The sequence below is a fragment of the Engystomops pustulosus genome, chromosome 4, assembly GCF_040894005.1.
Source record: "Engystomops pustulosus chromosome 4, aEngPut4.maternal, whole genome shotgun sequence".
In the NCBI taxonomy this organism is placed as follows: domain Eukaryota; kingdom Metazoa; phylum Chordata; class Amphibia; order Anura; family Leptodactylidae; genus Engystomops; species Engystomops pustulosus.
Window position 1 is genome coordinate 53,855,979 of NC_092414.1, and position 23,364 is coordinate 53,879,342.

General features: G+C 40.3%; 1 protein-coding gene across 1 annotated transcript in view; it reads left to right on the top strand.

The window, feature by feature from the left end:
• SLIT3 (slit guidance ligand 3) overlaps window positions 1-23,364 on the top strand; it is a 315,456-nt gene that overhangs the window by 277,950 nt on the left and 14,142 nt on the right. Inside the window, exons 26-31 of the mRNA XM_072145924.1 lie at window positions 1,298-1,422; window positions 15,091-15,188; window positions 17,230-17,369; window positions 19,276-19,369; window positions 20,356-20,493; window positions 21,493-21,733. Of these exons, the coding sequence (XP_072002025.1) occupies window positions 1,298-1,422; window positions 15,091-15,188; window positions 17,230-17,369; window positions 19,276-19,369; window positions 20,356-20,493; window positions 21,493-21,733 (836 nt within the window). The remainder of the gene's footprint in view (window positions 1-1,297; window positions 1,423-15,090; window positions 15,189-17,229; window positions 17,370-19,275; window positions 19,370-20,355; window positions 20,494-21,492; window positions 21,734-23,364) is intronic.

Below are 23,364 nucleotides of genomic sequence, written 5' to 3' on the forward strand. Positions count from 1 at the left end.
TATTAGAACTTATTCATAGTAATAACATAAAGCAGCAAAAGCTATTGAAATTATCAAGGCCTACTTTGTTTCCTGTCTTTGTGTACTGTATATATTCACTGTTATTCAGGAGATGAATAAGGTTTCCATGTTTTTTTTTTGTTTTTTTTATTATCTATTGTACCATAGATGTCTTTGAGGGTCAAGCTTTTTCCCATTATACTGCATTTTAGGGTCCATTCACATACCGCCGTGTGCTGGAGGTGAGGAGGAGGTGACCCCTCCTCCCTCCATAGGAAATAGCGGCACACGGCCGCACATCCGCCGAAAGATAGAGCTTGCTCTATCTTTTTGCGGTGTGCGGCCCGGATCGGTGCCACACATGTGTGGCACCGGATCCCCGCCGTGCCGCTATTGCCGTCTATGGGGACGTACATGCAGCCGCATGTACGGCCCCGCAGACGGCAGTGTGAATGAGCCCTTAGTTGTTTCAACTATTTTTGCTCAAGCAAATAGCTTCCTAGTGTATTAAATTTGATGCGTGGTGCTGTCTCCACCTGTGCCATAGACAATAACTGAAAAGGTACCTCACACACTTGACCAATGCTGTATTATAATAATAATCTCTATTTATGTAGCGCCAACAAATTTTGCAGCGCTTTACAAATCATTCATTGTTCTTCTCACTGGGAATATGAATTTTGGATACATTGGGATATCTGGACCTCTTTCTAATGATCTGCGTTTTTTCTGGTTTCAGATATTTATCCTATATCCCACACTTGGTTCTATATGCTGTCTGAGCTTTAAAAGGGGTTGTCAGAGACCATAAAGAAAACATTGGTGACTGGGAGGGGCTGCTTAAAAAAAATTAATATTTACTTACCTCCATGGTCTAAGCTGCAATGTGTTTTGCTACCGGCCCGCCGATATTGCCGGCCACGCCTACCTGTCCCTATTCCCAGCTCTGTATAATGCAGGATGGGAGGGCGTGGCTGGACACCGTGGCCGGCCGGAAGCTGTACGCATCGTAGCTTACGTGCCTCTGTTTGTTTACAGCTGCACGGACTGGAGAGAGGGCAGCGCAGGACGCCGGGAGTGATCGTGGAGCTAAGTAAATATTTATGTAAAGTTTTTTTTTTTTTTTTAGCAACCCCCTCCCGGCCACCAATGTTTTTTTTTTTTTTACAGTGTCAGACAACCCTTAAAAAAAGAAAATAAAAAAATGGCTATGAAAATATTTCTATAACTGTGTAAGGCATTTGTATTTGAGGATCTTACTTGGTTTTGATTTTCTCTGTAATATGTGACATTTCAGGTCCAGTAGACATCAACATTGTGGCAAAATGCAACCCGTGTTTTTCTAACCCCTGCAAGAACAATGGGACATGCACCAGTGACCCTTTGGAATTCTATCGCTGTACTTGCCCCTATGGATTCAAGGTAGTTCATTTTTATGTTCACAATGTGTTACTTGGATGCGTAAATGATGTAAGTTGATCTGCTTCAAGCTGGGACTGAGCATTGTCTTTTGATTAAAATTACTAAGCTACAAGTCGTCTTGAGAATTAACCTTTTAAAGGTTTCTGCAGAAATAATAGAAATCACAGTGGTGCAGTTTGTAATGTGATGTATGGAAATTCGCCATTAAACGTTTAATTTATATCAAATAATAAGACATATGTCAGTCCACAGAAAGAAAGCATACTGAAAATTGTGCATTATTTTACTGGGGCACATTCATGTATCAGACAGCAGTGAGTAATTGTTACTTGGATGATAGTTTTAGTCTTTTCCTCCTTTCCCTGTATGCACATATAGTGAGTAAGAACTTAAAGGAATTTACCACCAAGGTCATGCAAATAAATCTTCATTTACAGAAAATGGGGATGAAGTAAAACAATCTACGAAGTGTGAACATTCCACATTTCCTTTTGGAAACAAATTATGCAAAATAGACGCTGTAAAATTTCATTTTCCTGCTCTGATGTGGCTCAGTGTCTCGTCTAGAGACACTTCTCATAACTTTAACCAAGGTTCTTGAAATTTTGATGGTACTGTTTATTTTCTTCAAAAACTTGCAGGAAGTACAAAAATGCTAAGTTCTACAATATTTCTAGGGGTCTTTTAGGTCTAAAATGCCTCCATAACCAAAAAGGTGCTGTGTAGTACAGCAATAACCTGAAGTGGCAATAAGGAGGCATTCAGCATTTTTATGGATACTTAAAATTATCCCATAAATGCACTTTATATCACCTTGTTCTAAAAACCACAACTTTTCTTTTTTAATGTAGCTTTATGTCCATGCTGTGTACTGGGAAGTGGCCAAAAACTCCAAATGCGTTGAATTGGGTGAAAAAACACATTTGTGTAATTTTCTTGTGAAATTGGTTTTTACTGCTTTCACTGCGCACCCCAAATGACACGTCTACCTTATTCTGAGGGTCGATCTTGGGAATACCACATTTATATAGGTTTTTATTGTGTTTTAATAAATAAAAAAAGCTGTTGTACAAAAATAATGCACACAAAAAAGACAATGCCCTGTTTTGCAAAATTGGCCAGCAAACATTTGGCTTGTGTGGCTTGATAAATGAACTCCCATTCTTAAAGGAAATCTACCATCAGGATCAAGGGTTGTAACCTAAATACATGCTGGTGTGCGCCCCCTCTGGCAGGATCGATCCACTCTTCTTTAAGTTTTTTATAACTACATTTTTATGCAAATGAGCCTTAGGGGCTCTTGCCTCGTAGATTAGTAGTTAATTGAGCCAGGGGCCCCTAGGGTTCATTTGCATAATTTTAAAGCACAAGGACATAAGAAGCTAAAAGAAGAGCAGATCCTGTCAGATGGGACACACACCAGTATGACAGTGTGCTTGTTTTACGATCCTTCATCCTGGTGGTAGATGCCCTTTAAAGTTTAAAAGTTATGCAATTCTCCATCACTGCCTTGGTGGTGGAACTTTAGTTTTTGGTGCTATTTTAACAAATGGACCTGTTTCCATACTATGCTTCTGTGGGACCATCTTGCTATCTTTAGTGTTTCTATCATTTTTGAATGGGTCTATTTATATAAAGATTTTTGGCCACAAATGGCCACAGCTCATAATGCTTTGTATCTGACAGCAACAGATATTTACTTTTAACCAACTGGATGATACTTGAACTGGATCCACACGGAGCATGATAAATACATGCAAACTCACATCTACATAGAAAATCTGAATCTCATGACAGATCTGCTTTAAATCTTGGAAAACTAGGTTTGGTAGTAAAATACTGTATGTAGAGGTCAGTTTAGTGATGTTAACACCTGAGCGATGAGGCCACACTACCCTTTCCATTCCTCAGTCAGATCAAATTGTTATATGAAAAACTGATGTCAGCATTAAAGGGAACCTATCAGCAGTTTTTACCCCACTAAACTACTGCCCTAATCCCCTTTCTAGAATTCCTTCAGTAAAATTCATGTACCCCTGAGGAAGCCACAAGGTGTGGGTCGATCAGCCCTCTTCTCAAATACATTGTTGATATTATAACCTTTTCACAAATGTATATCATTGAAGCATGGCCTGCGGTATTGATGTGACATTTGTATGGTGCATCACCTGAGGTTTGCACATCAGATGTGTTGCCCATTATTAGGTCTTTTGGGTACATACAAGTTCAGGTCAATATGATTATTTTCATCCAATGTCACATGAGATGAGTCCTAAAAATTGTTATGTTGTTACGGAAAAACCCCACATGTGAATTTTACTTTGGCACAAAGCGGGGCACAGAAGTGAAGGAGGTCCTTGTAGCAGCCAGTTTTTAGTTTTTGTCGTGGAATTTTGTTTTTTTCAGTGGCGCACTTTGTAAGGTACAAAATATTATTTTTTTCTTTAATGTGGCCATGTGAGGGCTTATTTTTTGCAGGATTAGGTGTATTTTTCAGTGGCTATGCCTTATCGATTAAAAATTAGGAACTTTTTTTTTTGTAGGCGGGGGGCTAAAAATGTAAACTCTAAATAACCAACATTAATAACATGTTATCTGGTCAGGTCAGTATGATTACGGTGATACCATATTTCTATATTTTTTCTTACATTTTACTAATTTTGCCGAATAAAACCTAATGGAGAAAAATCTATAGTTTGTACAGCATCTTTCACTAGGGATATAACTTTTATTTATTTTTTTTGTCTATGGAGCTGGCCGAGGGCTTGACACGTTGTCCTTTACCCCAATACCATTTAGATATGTTTTTTGTGGCCACAATTGATTGCATTTTAATATCAATAAATATGATAGTTTTTGGTGTGTTTTTTACGTTTATCGTGCGGGATCCAGTTTTACGCAGAGAGTTGTTACGCAGGTAGTAATACCATATACGGTATGTGGTGATTTTTACTAATATTTGGAAGTTTTATGTGTTAACTGGTCATTAATTTATTTAATAAATTAATTTTTTATATTAAAACTTTTTTTTAAACTTTTTTATTAGTCCAAGTATGGTACATGGACAAGCAATGATCTGATTGCATGATCATTATAATACCCTACAGTAATAATGTATGTGACATAGGCCATAGCAATTATGTAACCCCCAACCCCCTGAAAGTGCCACAGGCGTGGGGATGGCGATTATTGGGATGAATCCCCCATAAGGTAGTTTAAATGCTGCAGTCACACTGATCGTAGCATTTAACGGGTTAATACCTGCAATCAGAACTCACTCATGTCAGTTTTACTGTAGTTATAAATATCTTAAAACATGTCTAATTGAAAAGGTGTCAACCATTAGTCTTGAGATACACAGACATTTCTATTGTCAGGCAGTTGATGCTGCCCGGTGTGGTATCTATGTGAGCTGCAGGGGCGTTGCTAGGTCAAAAGATCCGGGGCCCGTGCCCCGGATCTTTTGGCCGGTGCCCCGGATCTACTCTCTCTCTCTTCACGATCCAAGTCCTCTGGACATAGATCGTGATGAGACAGGCACAGTGTAAACTGCTTTCCCTGCAGGACCTGTGATGATGTCACGATCACATGACCTGCAGGGGGAAGCAGTGCACGGATCTGGAGGAGTGAGTGAGGTGAGAGGGAGAACATGGAAAGATCTATATGGGCACATAGCAGGGGGATATATATGGGGCACATTACAGGGGGATCTGTGCAGGGCACATTACAGGGGGATCTGTGTGTGGGGCACATTACAGGGGGATCTGTATGGGGCACATAGCAGGGGGATATATATAGGGCACATTACAGGGGGATCTGTGTGGGGCACATTACAGGGGGATCTGTGTGTGGGGCACATTACAGGGGGATCTGTATGGGGCACATAGCAGGGGGATATATATAGGGCACATTACAGGGGGATCTGTGTGGGGCACATAGCAGGGGGATATATATGGGGCACATAGCAGGGGGATATATATGGGGCACATTACAGGGGGATCTGTATGGGGCACATTATTGGGGGATCTGTGTGGGGCACATTACAGGAGGATCTGTGTGGGGCACATAGCAGGGGGATATATATGGGGCACATTATTGGGGGATCTGTGTGGGGCACATTACAGGAGGATCTGTGTGGGGCACATAGCAGGGGGATATATATGGGGCACATAGCAGGGGGATATATATGGGGCACATTATAGGGGGATTTGTGTGGGGCACATTACAGGGGGATCTGTGTGGGGCACAAAGCAGGGGGATATATATGGGGCACATAGCAGGGGGATATATATGAGGCACATTACAGGGGGATCAGTATGAGGCACATTACAGGGGGATCTGTGTGGGGCACATTACAGGGGGATCTGTGTGTGTGGCACATTACAGGCGGATCTGTGTAGGGCACATTACAGGAGGATGTGTGTGGGGCACATTACAGGGGGACTGTGTGTGGGGCACATTATTGGGGGACATTACAGGGGGGGATGTGTGGGGCACATTACTGGGGGACATTACAGGAGGGGATGTGTGGGGCACATTACTGAGGGAGATTACAAGGGGGCTGTGTGTGATATTGCTGGGGGGCTGTGTGGGACATTCCTTGGGGTGTGTTCACACGTGGCAGTAGGAAGGGCCTAGGTTTGATGTCACATGAGTTTCCAGTGAAATGCATGTGATGGATAACGAGCGCCTGGTGTCTTGTATTTGTTTAAATGCAATTGTGTGAGCGCAACTTTAGGGTGATGTCACACGTGGCGTTTTAAACACGTTTTTGGCCCGTTTTTAAGTAATTGACTGAAAATGCATGACTAAAACCGGACTAACAGCGGGTTCAAAACGTCACGTGTGCCACCACCCTAATAGTGAAGTGGACATGTCACCAGCAGTCACTGAATGTAACACGTAGGGATTTCTCTGGTGTTTCTGTAGCTGTATACACCCTCAGTAAAGTTGCTATTGACACAACCACATGAGAGGGGGTTATGTACAGGAGGGGGCATTACTGAAAGTCTGATACAAATGCATTGGGGCCCGTGCCCCGGATCTTTTTCCACCCTAGCAACACCCCTGGTGAGCTGCTACCCTCTCCTGTAGACAGCGCACATCTTATATACCATTTATTACATACTTGATTGTCTCATGATTCATAACCACGAGGATTTGAGGGAAACTACATTTGTCAGACCTAAATGTGAACCATATGAGGTGGACCAGGCTGCTCCTTGAGAGGACCAGGTTAATTAAATAAGAATGTCCTGCTTCCTACTCACCAAACCGCCCCACACAAGTCTGCCCATATGGAAGCCATTCCAGCCCCTTTATAAATTGTCCCAAATCTGCTCTCTGAGCATTTGTTTTTACTTGTTTGATGTCAGTTTTGGGAAATTCTGCGTAGAGCACTACATCAATGAAGTAAAATAGAAAATACCTAACTTATAGCGTTATGGGATCTCTGGGCTTTATTACATCCTGTTGCAAAATGAAGAATTCAATGTAAAGTACAAAGTATGTGCCAATGAGCTTTCCATTAACCATTTTTTAATCTTTAGGTTCACTTAATAATTAGATAATAGAAGAATACATTTTTTTTTTTATTAATGAACATATATCATGTATTCAAAGTCTGCAAACACTGCAAATCTTTTGGAAAAGATCCAAAAGATCCATCTTACAGAATCAGCCTGATAGGTCTGCCCCATATTACACACTGTAGGTCTACCCACACTAAAATCATACATGAGACTAAAGTTCATTAAAAAGGGCAATTTTAACCAAAACAATCATGTGTCAGGTAGAATTTAACAACCGTGACTGTTTTAGTTCACAAATAAGACATTTTGCAATCTTTATATGATAGATCCTTTCCTCCTTCTCTCCTGCGATGATTCATTCTTTCCCAGGTGTCACTGAACTTGTATGGCCAGGAATGAATGTACAGGTCAGCCTGCATTTGATAATAATGTGAACAGCGAATGGCCTGATGCACTATATGAATCATTTCTATTCAGAGTTTAGAAAACAATCATCCTATTATTTTGACTGTATTGCAATGTGATAAGCTGCTCGGAAATTCTAGGCAGATAATTGGATTCTACATTACATTAACATTTTACATATATAAACTAATAAATACATCTCTGAAGTCATTTTGGGGTTGCAGAAAGTCTATGGATAGTGAAGTGTAACAGCGCCACCTATGGGAATAGATGGGGCAGTTCTGTATTTAATCTTGGCTGTCAGGTAGTCTAAAGTACCTTGCACAGTATTGTGTATGTATGTATGTGTATATATATATATATATATATAGTTCCTGGGCTACGTACAAAATAGGTTCTGCGGGTTTGTTCTTAAGTTGAATTTGTATGTTATTTGGAACTGTATATTTCAGAATTGTAACCCCAGCCAAAAAATGCTTTTGGTCTCTGTGACAATTGAATTTTAAGACTTTTGGGTTGTCATAAGAATCAAGATTAACAAATCTTAATTACAGACACCTGTGATAACTCAGCTGATCATTGTAGCAGAGGGCTATAGTACAGTAAATTACCAACATCCAGAGGACCGTTTGTAACTAGGAGTCTTCTGTATGTTGGGGACCTGTCAATTATCATTTAATGTAAACTGTTCCTCCTGTGAAGTAAAACTTTGTATATTTGGGTGATCACATAACATCATAAGAGAGAATTGCAGATGGTCATAGACAGCATATTGTGGAGGTCGAATGTAAAATGTTATTTTGTATTTCTTGTTGGAGATTTTTTCCTAGGTGTATGTTAGGCTTCAGTGTAATCTACTCAATGTGAAGGTATACGGCTAGTACAAAGCATTGCAGCTTGTACACAAAACACTATATAATGTAATTATACTGGATCTCTATGATTTGTAACCTAATTATACAGAATCCAGTGTACAAGGAAGACACATATATTATAGGAAGAGATAAGTGATGATACATCTTGTAAAATGTGTACCGAGAATTGATAATTTAATTTTCTCCCCGAACCACATGACATCTGGAGCGAGTCTCGGTCTTTGAAACTTCATCCTATTCATCTCCTACAGTGAATGACTTACAGACCTCAGTACACGGCAGAGCTTTGAGATCCGCATTGTTCCAATGAATTGTCGTGATTTGGTCGTAGACCTCCACGTCTAATCATTTGGAACGTCTCAAGCAGCTTACCTTATAGAAAACGTGCTATGGCCTCCTGTGGGCGCTTCTAATATAGCTGTTCAGAGAAATGATGTAAACTATTCCCGGGCACAGCTTGCCGGCCAGCATGTTCTACAGAGAGCCAACAACTCAAAACAGAAGCTGCCCCAAACTGCTAAGAATTTCTTTGGCACACCGCCTCGCCCAGACACATGTGCCAGCACTGCAATCCGAGTAACCGGCTCCAGCCTTTGCCAATGGGTATCTGATTTAACCGGCTGATTTTGTTATGTTACTTTGCATTAAGCTCCTTGTACTTAGTCTCAATGGCAATTTAGATAAACAAGAATGAGAAAAACAATATTTCAGACAGTGAAACCCACTTAAGGGTGGAAAAATACCTGATTTATTGCCCTATAACGCTATTAGTAATGCACATCTTCATATCTGGTACCTTTTTATGGATTTCTAGAATCTTAGGTCATACGGCACACATGGTTAATCTACAGTGGCAATGTGTTCATTTTACTTCTATTACTTCCAAAATCCACTAAATCCAACTATTCATGAGGGTGGCTGCTGAAAACTGTTGACATCAGCCTATCAATTACATTTTAGTTGTCAGACCTTGGGGATTTAGCACCGTTCATCTGCCATACAGGAACATTAGGGGATCCAGGAACTGTACAGTTTGGGCTTTATTTTTCTACACAGTTTGGGTCCTAGGCTGTTTAAAAGTTGCGGGTCCCCAAATACTGTGTTTATTAGTGCATATAAAGTAGCAGAACACTTCAGTTTACTACATAGGTATAACAGCAGAACTGAGCTCAGAACCAAGTATGCTACATAGAGACTGGAGCACCAGTAATATGCTACAAGTCCTATACCTCAGAGCAGTAATCTTCACATAACCTGTTAATACTGGCTCAAGGGCTCCAATTCATACAGCTTTGTATATAAAGGCAGCAGCACTCTAGAAGAGTCTGTGTAGTAATCTTGGTTCTGGTACATAATCTAAGTCATAATCTAAGCCATGGAACAGTCTCTGTGTAGCTTTGTATATAAAGGCAGCAGCACTCTAGAAGACTCTGTGTAGTAATCTTGGTTCTGGTACATAATCTAAGTTATGGAGCAGTCTCTGTGTAGCTTTGTATATAAAGGCACTCCAGAAGTTTGGTGATGAAAGTGATCCTTTTATTCACCTGGTATACAGAAACGTTTCAACATTTTTGTCTTTTTTTAGTTTGTGTATCAGGTGAATAAAAGGATCACTTTCATCACCAAACTTCTGGAGTGCTGCTGCCTTTATATGCAAAGCTACATAGAGACTGTGCTATAACATAGGTTATGACTTATGATAAGGTACCAGAACCAGGTTTACTACAAAGGTACGTTACCAGAAGCAAGAATACTACAAAGAGTCTTCTGGAGTGCTGCTGAATTTATATACAAAGCTACATAGAGACTGTGCCATAACCCGTCCTAGGTTATGACTTAGATAAGGTACCAGAACCAAGTTTACTACATAGGTACGTTACCAGAACCATGATTACTACCAAGATTAAGTCTATACCAGAATCAAGCTCACTGCATAGATACAGTAGCAGAACCTCCTTAATGGAGCAACTACATGGTGTCCTCAGCCCGTCTCCCTGAAGGTCACACTGGATTATATGGACTTTCACACTTGGATGATTATGTTTTGCCTAAAATGCTTGTAACAATTGATATATTTTCGATAAAGAAAAATTGCTAAATAGCAAATAACAGCATGGTGCACGTTTCATGCGTACTTTAAGCAGAACCATTATTACTCAGTTTATCAGTGCATCCTTTCCTTTTTTCCACCACACTGTTAGGTCATTTCACATCTGCACTACAGGATTATGTTATACAAGCTCTTCCGTTCCCCACAGGCTTCCATGTATGGATAAGTAGCTTCCATCATTCTTCATTTATTTATAATAGAAAAAATGATGCTGCAGCCGCTGCAATATCTTTACTGTTCTAAATAACAGAAAGCCCTTAGTGCAGATGTGACCTTAGCCCTAATAATAAGTAACATCTCGTAATAAGGAAAATGTATAATTCACTAAGGCCACATTCATGAAATGCACTATAATTGCATATTGGAAAGCATTGCAAAGCATCGGGAGAAGGACCTCCACTAACAAATAAGCAAATTTTCCATTTGGTAAGTAGCAACATGTGTTTAGACATTTGACCAAGAAAAACACTTGTTGCTCCTTACCGAATGCAAGCATTGTACATCTTTATGTTTGGGGAGCAGCTTCACTGAATGTGTTCGTCTATGTGCATGGGGCAAATTTTGGATCAGGTTTTGAAAGTGGCTGAAGCCTTTTTTCCAACTGACGGGGAATAAAAAAGCAATGGGGCAGATTTACTTACCCGGTCCATTCGCGATCCAGCGGCGCATTCTCTGCGCTGGATTCGAATCGGGCCGGGATTCATTAAGGTAGTTCCTCCGCCGTCCACCAGGTGGCGCTGCTGCGCTGAAAAGCATCGGAACGTACTGGAGTTCACCGAGCCGGGCTAAGTGAAGGTAAGTGCAAGCTCCGCGACAGATTTTTTAAATGCGGCGGTTTTTCCGAATCCGTCGGGTTTTTGTTCGGCCAGGCCCCCCGATTTCCGTCGCGTGCATGCCAGCGCCGATGCGCCACTATCCGATCGCGTGCGCCAAAATCCCGGGGCAATTCAGGGGAAATCGGCGCAAATCGGAAATATTCGGGTAACACGTCGGGAAAACGCGAATCGGGCCCTTAGTAAATGACCCCTAATGTGTCAGCCTTAATAGAAGGCAGATTCTGTGAGTATTTATACACAGATTTTCTAGTGGAGCCTTAAAGGAAACCTACCACTTGAAGTGGCAGGTTTCAGATGGAAATACCGAGCACCAGCTCAGGGTGAGCTGGTGCCGGAGCTTATTTTTGTTAGAGTTTTAAACCGCTGTATTGTGGTTTAAAACACTTTTTAAACTTTATAGCCGGCGCAGGGAGGTACGAGCTCGGCGCTTACCATGCGCGCACGGAGCTCCAGCTGGTGCTCGGTATTTCCATCTGAAACCTGCCACTTCAAGTGGTAGGTTTCCTTTAATATGACCCTCAGACACAACACCCAAATTAACAAAACATCCCCCCACCTTCACCCCACTGAGAAGAACCTTAGAATCACATATAGTAGTAATAGTAACTATATAAGCAATGAAAACTGTCCAGATACGCCCCAATGGGAATCTGCCATGTTATGAGTTACCAAACACCCATAAGTACCCCTTATGTCCATAGAAAACCTCCACCAATTTGTATTATCAAGGTAGTAACCAGGTCCTATAGAAAATCCAATTCACATGCTGTGAAAAAATCCTGTGGATGCACATTCCAAGTTTTCCATTCCGCAGTAGGAACCAGCTATTTTTGTTTGCTTTCTGCCACTGTTGGCATTGATGCCAAATGTATTTCCACAGTTGGGACCTGTACATACCGTGCATGTTCAATCTAAAGGAGTTCTTTGGGATGATAAGATCCTTGCAATGCTACTGCTTCCAGAGAAGATGAAGAAATTTAAAGGGATTGTCTGGGAAAGGAATATTTTTATCTCTGTCTCCAACATGGCATCCTCTGTCACCGCCGGCTTCTCTTAGTACACAGAGGCTTAGCTGTGATGTTGCCTTGACAGTGAGCACCCGCTTCAGCCCCTGGCTGAGGGCTGTATCGGGCTTTAGTGTGTGCATGCTGTGGTGTGGAAGCTGAGCCTATATATACAAATGGAGACTGGTGGTGACAGGACCTTGGGTTACACCAGAACACCAGAGAAAAGTAAGTAAAGGCTGTTTGTGCTTGTTCCAAACACCTTGGTTCATAAAAACCTTTTCACATCCCAGACAACCCCTTTTATTCATGGCCTTGTTGAGTCATCTGGAGGAGGCTGCCTGAACTGAAAATTACCACTGATCTCGTGTTGATGGGCAGCAATAGCTGAAAGCCCCTGTACATGGTCATTAATTTTCTTTGAAGGAAATCTACCATCAAAATCCATCATGATAAACCAGGGACACTTACATCCTACACTGTGACTGTGGTAATCTTCTTATATATGTTATCCATGTCCTCCTTCCTTCTAAAATCAACTTTTAACATTATCCTAATGAGCCTGAAAGAATATGAGGCTCCTTACCAGAGCCCCTCCATGCTGCAGCTTCATGGACTGTTACAATGTTACACCCTCCACCTCTGCTCCCTCGGCACTTCCCCCTCCCTCTGCTTTATGTAATCTCACTACAGCAGATGAAATTTCAGAGCATTCTGAGTGGAAAGTGGTCCTGCACATTCCTAGCAGTATGAAGGGGCTCTGGTAACACCCTCAGAACCCTTCTGGCTCATTAGTATGAATAAAATAAAAGCTGATTTTAGAAGGAAGGAGACCATGGATAACAAATACAAGAAGATTACCACAGTCACAGTGTCTGGATATAAGAGTAAGTGTCCCTGGTTTATTATGATGGATTTTGAAGGTAGATTTCCTTCAAAATTTAAATAATACACAAATTATTGCATAAATTAATTATACAAGTGAATGTAAGAAACTTTTATTTGCTAAAATAGAAATGGTTCTTTCTCCTCTTGTCAGACTTTATCTCCTCCGCACCTTCGTTGTTCCTAAACTAACTCTTAAAACTCTCCTGAACCTTCCTGTCTTGATCTCTGGGTGATCAGAGGTACAACATTACATGGCAGTCCATGGAGGAGTGAGCCAGTTTCTTGTGCTCTACATACATATCAATACAGGTACATCACTAAATGATGTTACTTTAGTTCAGGCAAGATGGCCGCCCCCAGAAAATAGAAGAAACAAATCTACAGCCAGAACATAACACAATACCATCAGTGATTCATTCTGGAAATCATAAGCATGCATCTTACAAAAGACGGAAATCTACCTAAAATGTGGAGGAATATCCTTTCCCGTTTCAGATATTTCCAAAATCCTTCTACAATCATGAACTCCATGTACAGTGTGAGTGGCCATCCTAGAGTGTGTATAATAATTGACAGTCAAAATTCTGTCTTCCCTGCCTAGATGTGTGTTACAGGATAAAATGATAAAGGACAACGTATTATACTCAGGGTGGCCATAAATCATTTTGCTACAAATAAAAATGAGGCTTAAGAGCGCCAAGTAGGACTAAATTACTACCAAGGAGAAACTCCTGATTTATTAACAAGGACAAGAAAGTCTCTAAAAAGTGCAGCTGGCGTCCCAGGTTCCTACTTGATCGCTTGCCAGATAGAGTCAGGCTGGCAGAAATGATAATAGCAGATCATGTCGGAGAACTAGACCTACTGCACTACATCAACCCAAAACCTTTTTTTAGGCATTGAACAAATGGATAATTAGGTTTAGTATAATACATTACATCCAGTGTGCTGGGAAGTCTCTGCATTAGAGAACAGACGTCTCAGCTTGAAGCAGCTTACAGCGACCCTTTAGATTCTCCTTATACAGTATTATGCAGGTTGATTTACATGTAATATCTTGGAAATGTTGCCATGGTAAATTCACATATGGGCACAGTGAAATATGCATAGTACTATGCATGTACGGATTAGCATTTTTGTACAAGGATTTATACATTTATAGTATTTATTGTACAACTATTCTTATTGCACCAAAAAACACAATGTAGGAATGAAACTTGAGTCCAAAAACCCTATGGATATAGATCAACTACAGTCCGAGGTTAAGACTACCATGGGCCCTGGGATATATGAATATTATAGCCTCTACAAGTCGTGAATTCTCTTCCTACATATAGTACTACAATCAAGCATTTCTGCTTTAAATCTGCGTTTTCGGGACCATTGGAGGACCTAAATGGGATCTTGTGTACATGTGTACTGAGAGCAGGAACAGATGTATGAGGAATTCATGGGTGAAATTTTCTTGGTGGTTTAGGTGGCCCAGGGCCTCCTGGACGTCTTGGTCCCCCTGTATAATGATACAATACTGACAATTGGATTTGAGCAATACGCAAGATATCCTGGAGGAGGGGGAGACGTTAGTAATGAAAGAAGAAGATAAGTATTTATGGTAATTTAGATGGAGATGGAAGCAGAAATGCAGAAATATGCTGCCTACCAAAAAACACAGAGTAGTTACAAATTTTTATTTCATGTTTTTTAACATTATGTAAATTTTGAGAGTAACTTAATTCTAACGGTATAATTACCGTAAATCCTATTTATGAAGTTCCCCAGATGAGTAGTTAATTCTCCAGATGGAGAGGAGGGTTTCAGATACTGGGACCATGTATCAAACTTATCACTTTTATCTCTCTCCAATATTTGTAAATCAATTCTTAGAGACACAAATATTTGTTTCATGTTGCTAATAGTCAGTCATTTCCAGGTGTACACTTGGACATTTGTTTTTTTTCCTATTTAAAAACAAGTATTATAAAAATGTCAAATTACAGTGCACTTTATTTTCAATTATAGGGGCGAGATTGTGACATCCCTATCAATGGTTGTATTCAGAATCCATGCCAGAACGGAGGGACCTGCCATACCAGTGACACCAATAAAGATGGATTCAGGTAATTTGGCCGTGTCTGGATTGTTTGAATTTGATCATCTGCTTTATGTACAAGATGTGTATGAACTGTAAAGTGCATTCGAGAATATATTCCCATGCCAGCTATGAACTGAAGGCTGCCTCATTAACAAATCATTAGTTAACAGATACACATTAGTGAGCGCAGTATTACCACTTAGCCGGTTGTATCATTAGACACAGCCTCTGGTTATCCTGGAAATAAGCCAGTTGCCCTTCATAACTAGGCAGAGCGTCTCTAAAGCCCTGATTCATTATGTTTCTGACATTTTCATTCTAAATGTCTATGGAACCTGTAGAAATGAATGTTCACTGAATAACAGTTTTGAACATATCGAGGGGTAATAAGACCCAGCACAATTTCTCCAGCTCCCAGTGTTAGTTTATTAGTAAGTTAAAGAGGATTTAATTAGATATTTTTGTCTAGAATCCAAAAGTTTCACATTTCCTGTTTTGACCTTGGTCCTCGGGTAGAAGGTCATATATTGAACATTATTATAGCAGAGTGAATGGAACAATAGGCAATATCACATTACCTGTGTTTCTGAATAAGACCTGTGTCCAAAAACAAAAAAGATTACAATCAGAATTCTTCAAGGTGTATGTCTAGACATTGTTAATTTGACATAATTAAAACTTTCCTGTTTAACGCTCATTTATACAGTTCCCTTGATTCGGTTACAGATACTTTACCTGTAATTGAATACAGCAAATCTGAAACTGTAAGCATAATATGTAAACTAATAAAGGTAATGATGGCTGAAGGAGGTGATTAAAAATGTAGGGCTTCATATTTCTTTGTCATAAAGCAGGTAAAACATTGTCATGATGTAATGAAGAGACTGTATTTGGGGAGGATAAGCAGGTCAATGAGCCCTGAACTGAGCCCCACAAACTGCCAGATCTCTGCTTTCCTCTGCGTATCCTAGGTGATATGAGACAACTAGAAGACAGTCCCTCCATACACCAAAGTGATGATAGGAAACAAGACTTACAAATAACACAAAAGAGAGGTACAGGTAACAGCAGAGATAGAAAATACAGCACAAGATCGTAATACAGAGGGATAGTCAAAATACATAAGCCGAAGTGAGACAAGCAGAAATACAGAAGATTAGCATGAGAATATAATGTGTAGATAGCCAGGAAATCTAACCAGCAGAAAACTAGGTGTGAATAAGATCTACATAGGTGGCCAGAGAGTCTCCGCCCCTGCTGACTGGTCCAGAGGCATGTCCATCACAGCAGGTTAACTGATGCTGGACTACAGCTGAGATGCTGAAAAAATGGGTGTCTTAAAAAATCCAGCAACATAAAGCACAGTTCACACTAAGAAACGTCAAGCGAGAAATAACAGAGAGAAATAAAACGCATCCTAAGCCACATACTGAGAACAGAGGAAGATACTGGCATGGATTTTACCCAGGAGGCTTGTGTTCTAGCCAGTTGTCTTACTATCATAGGGCCGAGGTGAAGAGATGGGAATGAAAAAATTCTTATCAAATATATTCTCAGTTTTTATTGTAAAGAGAGACGAAAAACTGCAAGAGCTTTGTAATGTAGGAGAGAATGCAGGTGGTGGTAAGATATTTAGATTTTTAGATTCAATTATGAGCTATTACAGAACATACAGAACATGTTTCTAGGCCTGGACATACATAAAAAAAATCAGTTGATACAAACTGAATTACGGATTGTAACTGTTAATCATTCCTGGACACCAGAGAAATACCTGAATAGGGAAATCTATGCAGAAAGTAAATTACATCATTTAGCAAAAACTGATAGTAACAAGAGTGGTAATGGAAGACAATAAATCACAGCTCACACCTTCACCATCCAGCCTCCCGGATACTGCCCTATAAATAAAAGCAAGGGGACCTTTATCTTTATAGTGTTTTGCATCTATTTTAAGAGACCACCTCTGTATATGCATGTGTTCCATTGGTTAGCAACTAAATGATTCATGGCAATATCTGTTTCCAGTGTTGTGTCACGTCATTCTTTTTTTATCTTTTCTATAGTTGTGCATGTCCATTAGGATTCGAAGGTGACAAGTGTGAGGTGAATCCAGATGACTGCGAAGATAATGACTGTGAGAACAATGCTACTTGCGTAGATGGAATCAACAATTATGTCTGCCTCTGTCCCCCTAACTACACAGGTATGGAATGAAAATGGAAAAAGTATTACTGTCATACTATGTTTTGCACCTAAAAGGGCGTTGTGGTGCCGTTTCCGATCCATTTTCGTCCGACAGAAATGTGGTGCATGTCCGTTAAACTAATTTTAGCCAAAAAAAAATGGTGCCCTCAGTTGAAGTATGAGTGCTGGCTGCGCACGCAATGGGATTGTGGCACATCGGCACCGGCTTTCATGCAACACAAATCGGGGGCGTGGCCGTCGGACAACCCGACTGATTCGGACAAACCGAGGAATTTAAAAATGAAATTGTGTCGCAAGATCAGCACTCACATGCACCGGGAAGAAGCAGGTGAACTCCGGCGGACCTCAGCAGGGAAGCAACACATGCAGGAAATTGGATGCATGATCTTTGTGAATCGTGGCCATTTCGAATCCTCGTTGGACATTCTGGATCGGCAGTGTCAACGGGACAGGTAAGTAAATGTGCCCCTGTGTACCGGTCATCATGATTGTGGTGCGCTCTGCACATTAGTAATGCAAACTGCACATAGCATGGTTTGCCTTACTATTAATGAATGTGTCCTACAGTCTCCTATTGAATTTAATGGAGAATCTCTTCCTAGCGTTTTTTATCCTGACTTTGACCCCCGAAAAGCCGCCAAAATCCAAGTGGAAGAAACTAAGCGTGTGTAAACTTTTTATTCCCGTTATAGTACATATTTTGTTGTACACAAAACATTCAACGGTCCAACTGAAAATGACTGGATTTTCTCTTATGTCTTGAAGTTATAAATGTGAAAGATGTAAGCACACTACTAAATCATTCTATTCACTTCACTACTTCAACTCTGCACCTCGTGCTGGGCAGTCAGACTAATGACCATCTCCATTTTTCATTTTCCAAATACTTTACTGATGAATAGTGTTTTTAATTGTGCAGAAATAATGCAGGTGATAGACGCTGAACGCCAGCAGGCAGCAAATGTCTGTCTGGCAATTCCGAAATATGTTCCCTCTGTTCGCTGTGAGATAGAAATGTTGTCCAGATGGTTGAAGGTCAATTCACTTTTCATATCTTTGAGCTTTTTTCATTTATATATATTGTCTGTGAGTTAACATTTTCCCTTTTTATTAGATTGAGCATTTTGAGATGTACAACCTGTATTTGTAAAACTCTCTAAAATGTCAGATAATACCGTACATACACAAGAGATTCTAATTCATGTTGTCTAAAAAGGTTTTCCCACTCTCTACACTTATTTTTGCTAAAATGATCATAAAATACTATGGTGAAAAAGCCTGCTTTACCACAGATTGTCTGGATAGTATAACGTGAATGTGTATGGCATGAAACCCTGATTACCCTATTTTTCGGACTATAAGGCGCACAAATCTCAAAAATCAAAGGTGCGCCTTATAGTCCAGTGCGCCTTATACGTGAACCATACCTACAGACAATAGCTGCCTTGAACTGTGCACCGGTCTGCCACCTGCTGGTCATTCATAGTTACAATCAGGTGCGCCTTATAATCCGGTGCACCTTATATATGAACCTAGACATTTTAGCAGGCATTTATTGATGGTGCGCCTTATAATCCGGTGCGCCTTATAATCCGGTGCACCTTATAGTACAAAGAATACTGTATTCAACTAAATTAGGATGAAAAGTGCTAGTGACTCTATATGTCGGAGTAGAGAACAAAGTGCTCCACATGGTTTAACAACATAACCCTAAATTCTTATGTGTCATCGGCTGATATTGAGGTGATGTGTGACTAGGACATGAACATTTCTTGTGTCCTGATCTGTATTATACAGATTGTCCTGACCTATACTCAGCTGATATCACATGGCCATTGTTTTGGCTGTAAACCTCAGCTCTAAATACATTGCTGCATGTAATAATGTCCATATTCTCTTTGAAGGTGAACTGTGTGATGAAGTTATTGACCAGTGCATTTCCCAGCAACACCTTTGTCAACATGACTCAAAATGTATTTCTACAGACCAGGGATACCGGTAAGCAAAACTATGAAGGATAGTTTAAGGGTTTTAGACTTATACACTGTATTTTGCAACCAAAGTTTGGTAATTCTTAGATATTTCGGTTAATTAAGATAATAAACATCAATAATAAGCACAATAATAATAGTGTGGACCATTAGGGGTCCTGATGTGGAAAGACAGTGAAGTTAAGCCTGACATACGAGGCCTGTCTCTGGCACAGTGCACAACTTTGGACTGTACTCTACCACCAGTACACATCACTGAACTCCTTATAAGTAATTTATAAATTAAAACAAAAAAAATATTTGCATTGAAACTCTATAAAGCTATATGTATAAAACAGTGTATTTTTGCTTTTATACATCTTTGGGTTTTGGCTGATGAAGCCTAATCCACTTTCACCTCATTTGTTGTTATTTGCTACCTATAACTCAAGTGCTCTTCAGAGAATACTCACTTTGGCCAAATGGCGCTCTCCAGAATGTGCCACCAAATTGTTATTAGCTCAGCATCCTCTGATTTTCTCCTGTGAGGTAGATAGAAACTCGGGACTGCCTCTTCTTAAATTTGAATAAATTTGGTGAATTATAAATAGGCACACGTTTCTATATGAGTTTTACATAAATTTACATAGATCATAAGTGTTATACTTAGAGATAACTCAATTCAGTCAGTGACATTACATATGTTAATGGTGTCGCTATACAGAACAGGCAAAGAAGGAACTAATTCACATGTTAGTTACATAATCACCTAGAAAGATGAAATTCTCACCATCATTAATATACCGTTTAGAGTCATTCCAAGCTGAGATAGAGCCTGTCAGAGCCTTGATCATTGGGAAGTGCTATTCCTTATTATGCTAAACAGGATAAATGACACAAGCTCTAATAATAGCGATTAGATTTCTTTAGCATAATTGGTGTTTTTACCTCTTTATTTAGCGAACTACCACCTTTGTGTTTTGACTAGGATCTATACTTTTGTTCTGTTTTCAGGTGCGAGTGTTCCCCTGGATTTGTAGGGCAGTATTGTGATATAAATGAAGATGACTGTGTCAACAATAAATGCCAACATGGAGCTCAGTGTGTGGATGACGTTGGAGGATACACCTGTGTGTGCCCACAAGGCTTCAGGTAATCATTCTGCATGTTTCTACAATAGTCATTTGGGGCAAATTGCAATTGTAGCAAACAAATAAAAACAGCTTTGAACAAATATATATACAAATATATATATACTACATGCCAAAAGATTGACTGTCACGGGCGCCGTTGAGATCCCCATCTCGGATTGCAGGCGCACCCGTGCTCCTTTGCAGCGGGCTCTGGTGAAAACTGGATGCGATTTAGATTCTAGTCCCAGGGTGTCGTCTTTTGTGTCATCGTCTGCGGTGGTCCACTACCCCAGAAGCCTGACATTGACATAACAAATTTATAGGAAGTCATAATGCAGTTGTTTTATTTGGGACCAGAAATTAATTTTCATTAGTTGTAGGGTTGAACAAAGACACAAGTACTATAAAAAATCTCCAAGAGACGTCTGTTTTCCAAAGACCACTGTTGTTCCACTTCTTTTGTCATATTTGTCATTTTCTCTTTGCTCTCCACCATTCCTGAGTAATCAATGTCATTATTTTTGGATCTGCAGTATTTTCAATTTCTTTGCTCCATCCCAGAACCACCAGCTTGATGGCCTGGTAGATAACCCAATAAGCATAATGAGTGCTACCTAAGATTGGTGGCCCTTGGATGGAGAAGACAGCCTGGCTTAGCCCACTGAGATCCAAAATAATGAAACTGATTACCCTGAAATGGTGGGGGTGGGAAATTGAGAGAAAATTCCAACCATGTCACAGCAATGGCATTTAAAGGGTACTAAGTTGGTGAAGGTGGTGAAAGGTTAAATTGAAATCACTACAAATTGATTGAACAAAAAACACACATTATTGCAGCTGAGCAAAAATTTTTGCACAACCATTCCACAAGGGAAAAACTAAAATTTTTCTTCCCAAAACTGGTGTTTAAGACATGATAAATTATAAAAGTATTGGGGAACCTATTATATGTACATACAATCAGAATATTGTTATACTGTCAAATATTATATAAGAAATTGCTCTTTTCTCTTTTAAGTGGCCTGTTCTGTGAAATCTCCCCTCCCATGGTTCTACTCCAGACAAGCCCTTGTGATGACTATGAATGTCAGAATGGAGCCCAGTGCATTGTGGTACAACAGGAGCCAGTTTGTCGCTGCCTAGCTGGTTTTGCAGGTCCAAGATGTGAAAAGCTTATTACTGTCAATTTTGTCGGAAAGGACTCCTATGTAGAACTGACTGGTTCCAAAATCCGCCCTCAGGCAAACATCTCTCTTCAGGTAAGTGATAGATCTAAATGGCTCTTCTAAGTCTTAACTGACCTCTATATAATTTATATTCAGAGCTTAAAATAGAAGCACAGAAGTTTGCATGTGCGGAAAAGTGGCTTTGTATTAGCACCAAACTCTATGGGGCAGATTTACTTACCCCGTCCATTCGCGATCCAGCGGCGCGTTCTCTGCGGTGGAATCAGGTCCGGCCGGGATTCACTAAGGCAGTTCCTCCAACACCCACCAGGTGGCGCTGCAGCGCTGAAATTCCCCGGAGTGCACTGATCTTCACCAAGCTTGACCGAGTGAAGGTAAGCGCGAGTTCTGCGACAATTTTTTTTTAAATGCGGCAGTTTTTTCGAATCCATCGGGTTTTCGTTCGGCCACGGCCCCCGATTTCGGTCGCGTGCATGCCAGCGCTGATGCACCAAAATCCCGGGGCAATTCAGGGAAAATCGGCGCAAATCTGAAATATTTGGATAACACGTCGGGAAAACGCAAATCGGGCCCTTAGTAAATGACCCCCTATGTGTCTCTACTGGATTTTACCTGTTTAATAGAGACTTATGAAATCTAAAGCAATTTCAGGAAGCATCTGACAACCATATTGTCAATGTTGCTTTTTTAAAACTTTATTAAAATACTATATTTGAGTAGAAACTATTAACTCCCAGCCTGTGTAAATGACCTTTAAGGAAATCTACAACCAGGCTTGTAAACCCAGCACACAGACATGCTGGTGTGTACACCCCTCTGGTAGGATCTGCTCTTCTTTTAGCTTCTTATGCCCTGGTTTTAAAAAAAAAGAAAAAGCCTTTGATGATTATGCAAATGAGCCTGAGGGTCTCCAGGCTCAATTAACAGCTAAGGAGCCCAGTGCTTGGTTTAGAATCTTTGATCCTGATGGTATATTTTCTTTAAATTAAATCGTATAAATAATATTATCAATATGTTTCAAAAGGTTTTCACTCTCATAATTCGTTGTTTGTGCTTTGGTGACTATGTTCTTGTTGGTTTTATTACCTTAGAGAATTGACAATCACAGATTGACAATCTCTCAGAAGCTTGTTACAAGAATTTAATTCCACGTAATGAAAGGAAAGTGAAGAGAACCTGTGCATATGGGGGACTTCTGCCCTGACCAAACCAGTGCCATAAGTTCACAATTGTTGACATTCATAGAAAACACTTTTTCTATGTCCAGAGGTTCCCAGTGCGGAGTGTGTGTTGCCTAAATTGTGTCATGACTATTGTCTCACACAGTGGATTGTCTCAGTAGGATCCATATAGGATAGCCATACTCTTAATAAACTTGACTTTGTTGTATGTAACAGAATCACAGTTTTGCTGTTTGCTGAGTGGACATTTGTGGAAAGTGTGTTGGGTCGAGGCAGAAAGCTGAATCTGGCCTTTGGGGCATTGCCATTGTACAGCTCTGAAGGCTTTCCCTGTCCATATTGTGGACAACGTCTTTATTTCCAGTTCTCATCTCACCAGCCTCTGACAGACCTACAATTGCGCGGTCTCAGAGAAAGAAGACGCTTTTTTGAAGAAGGTTATGCGTTTTATGATTTTACACAAATCAAAGTACCCATTAATCCATGTTCCTCAGTTTCCTTTCTTAGCCTGGATGTGCCCTT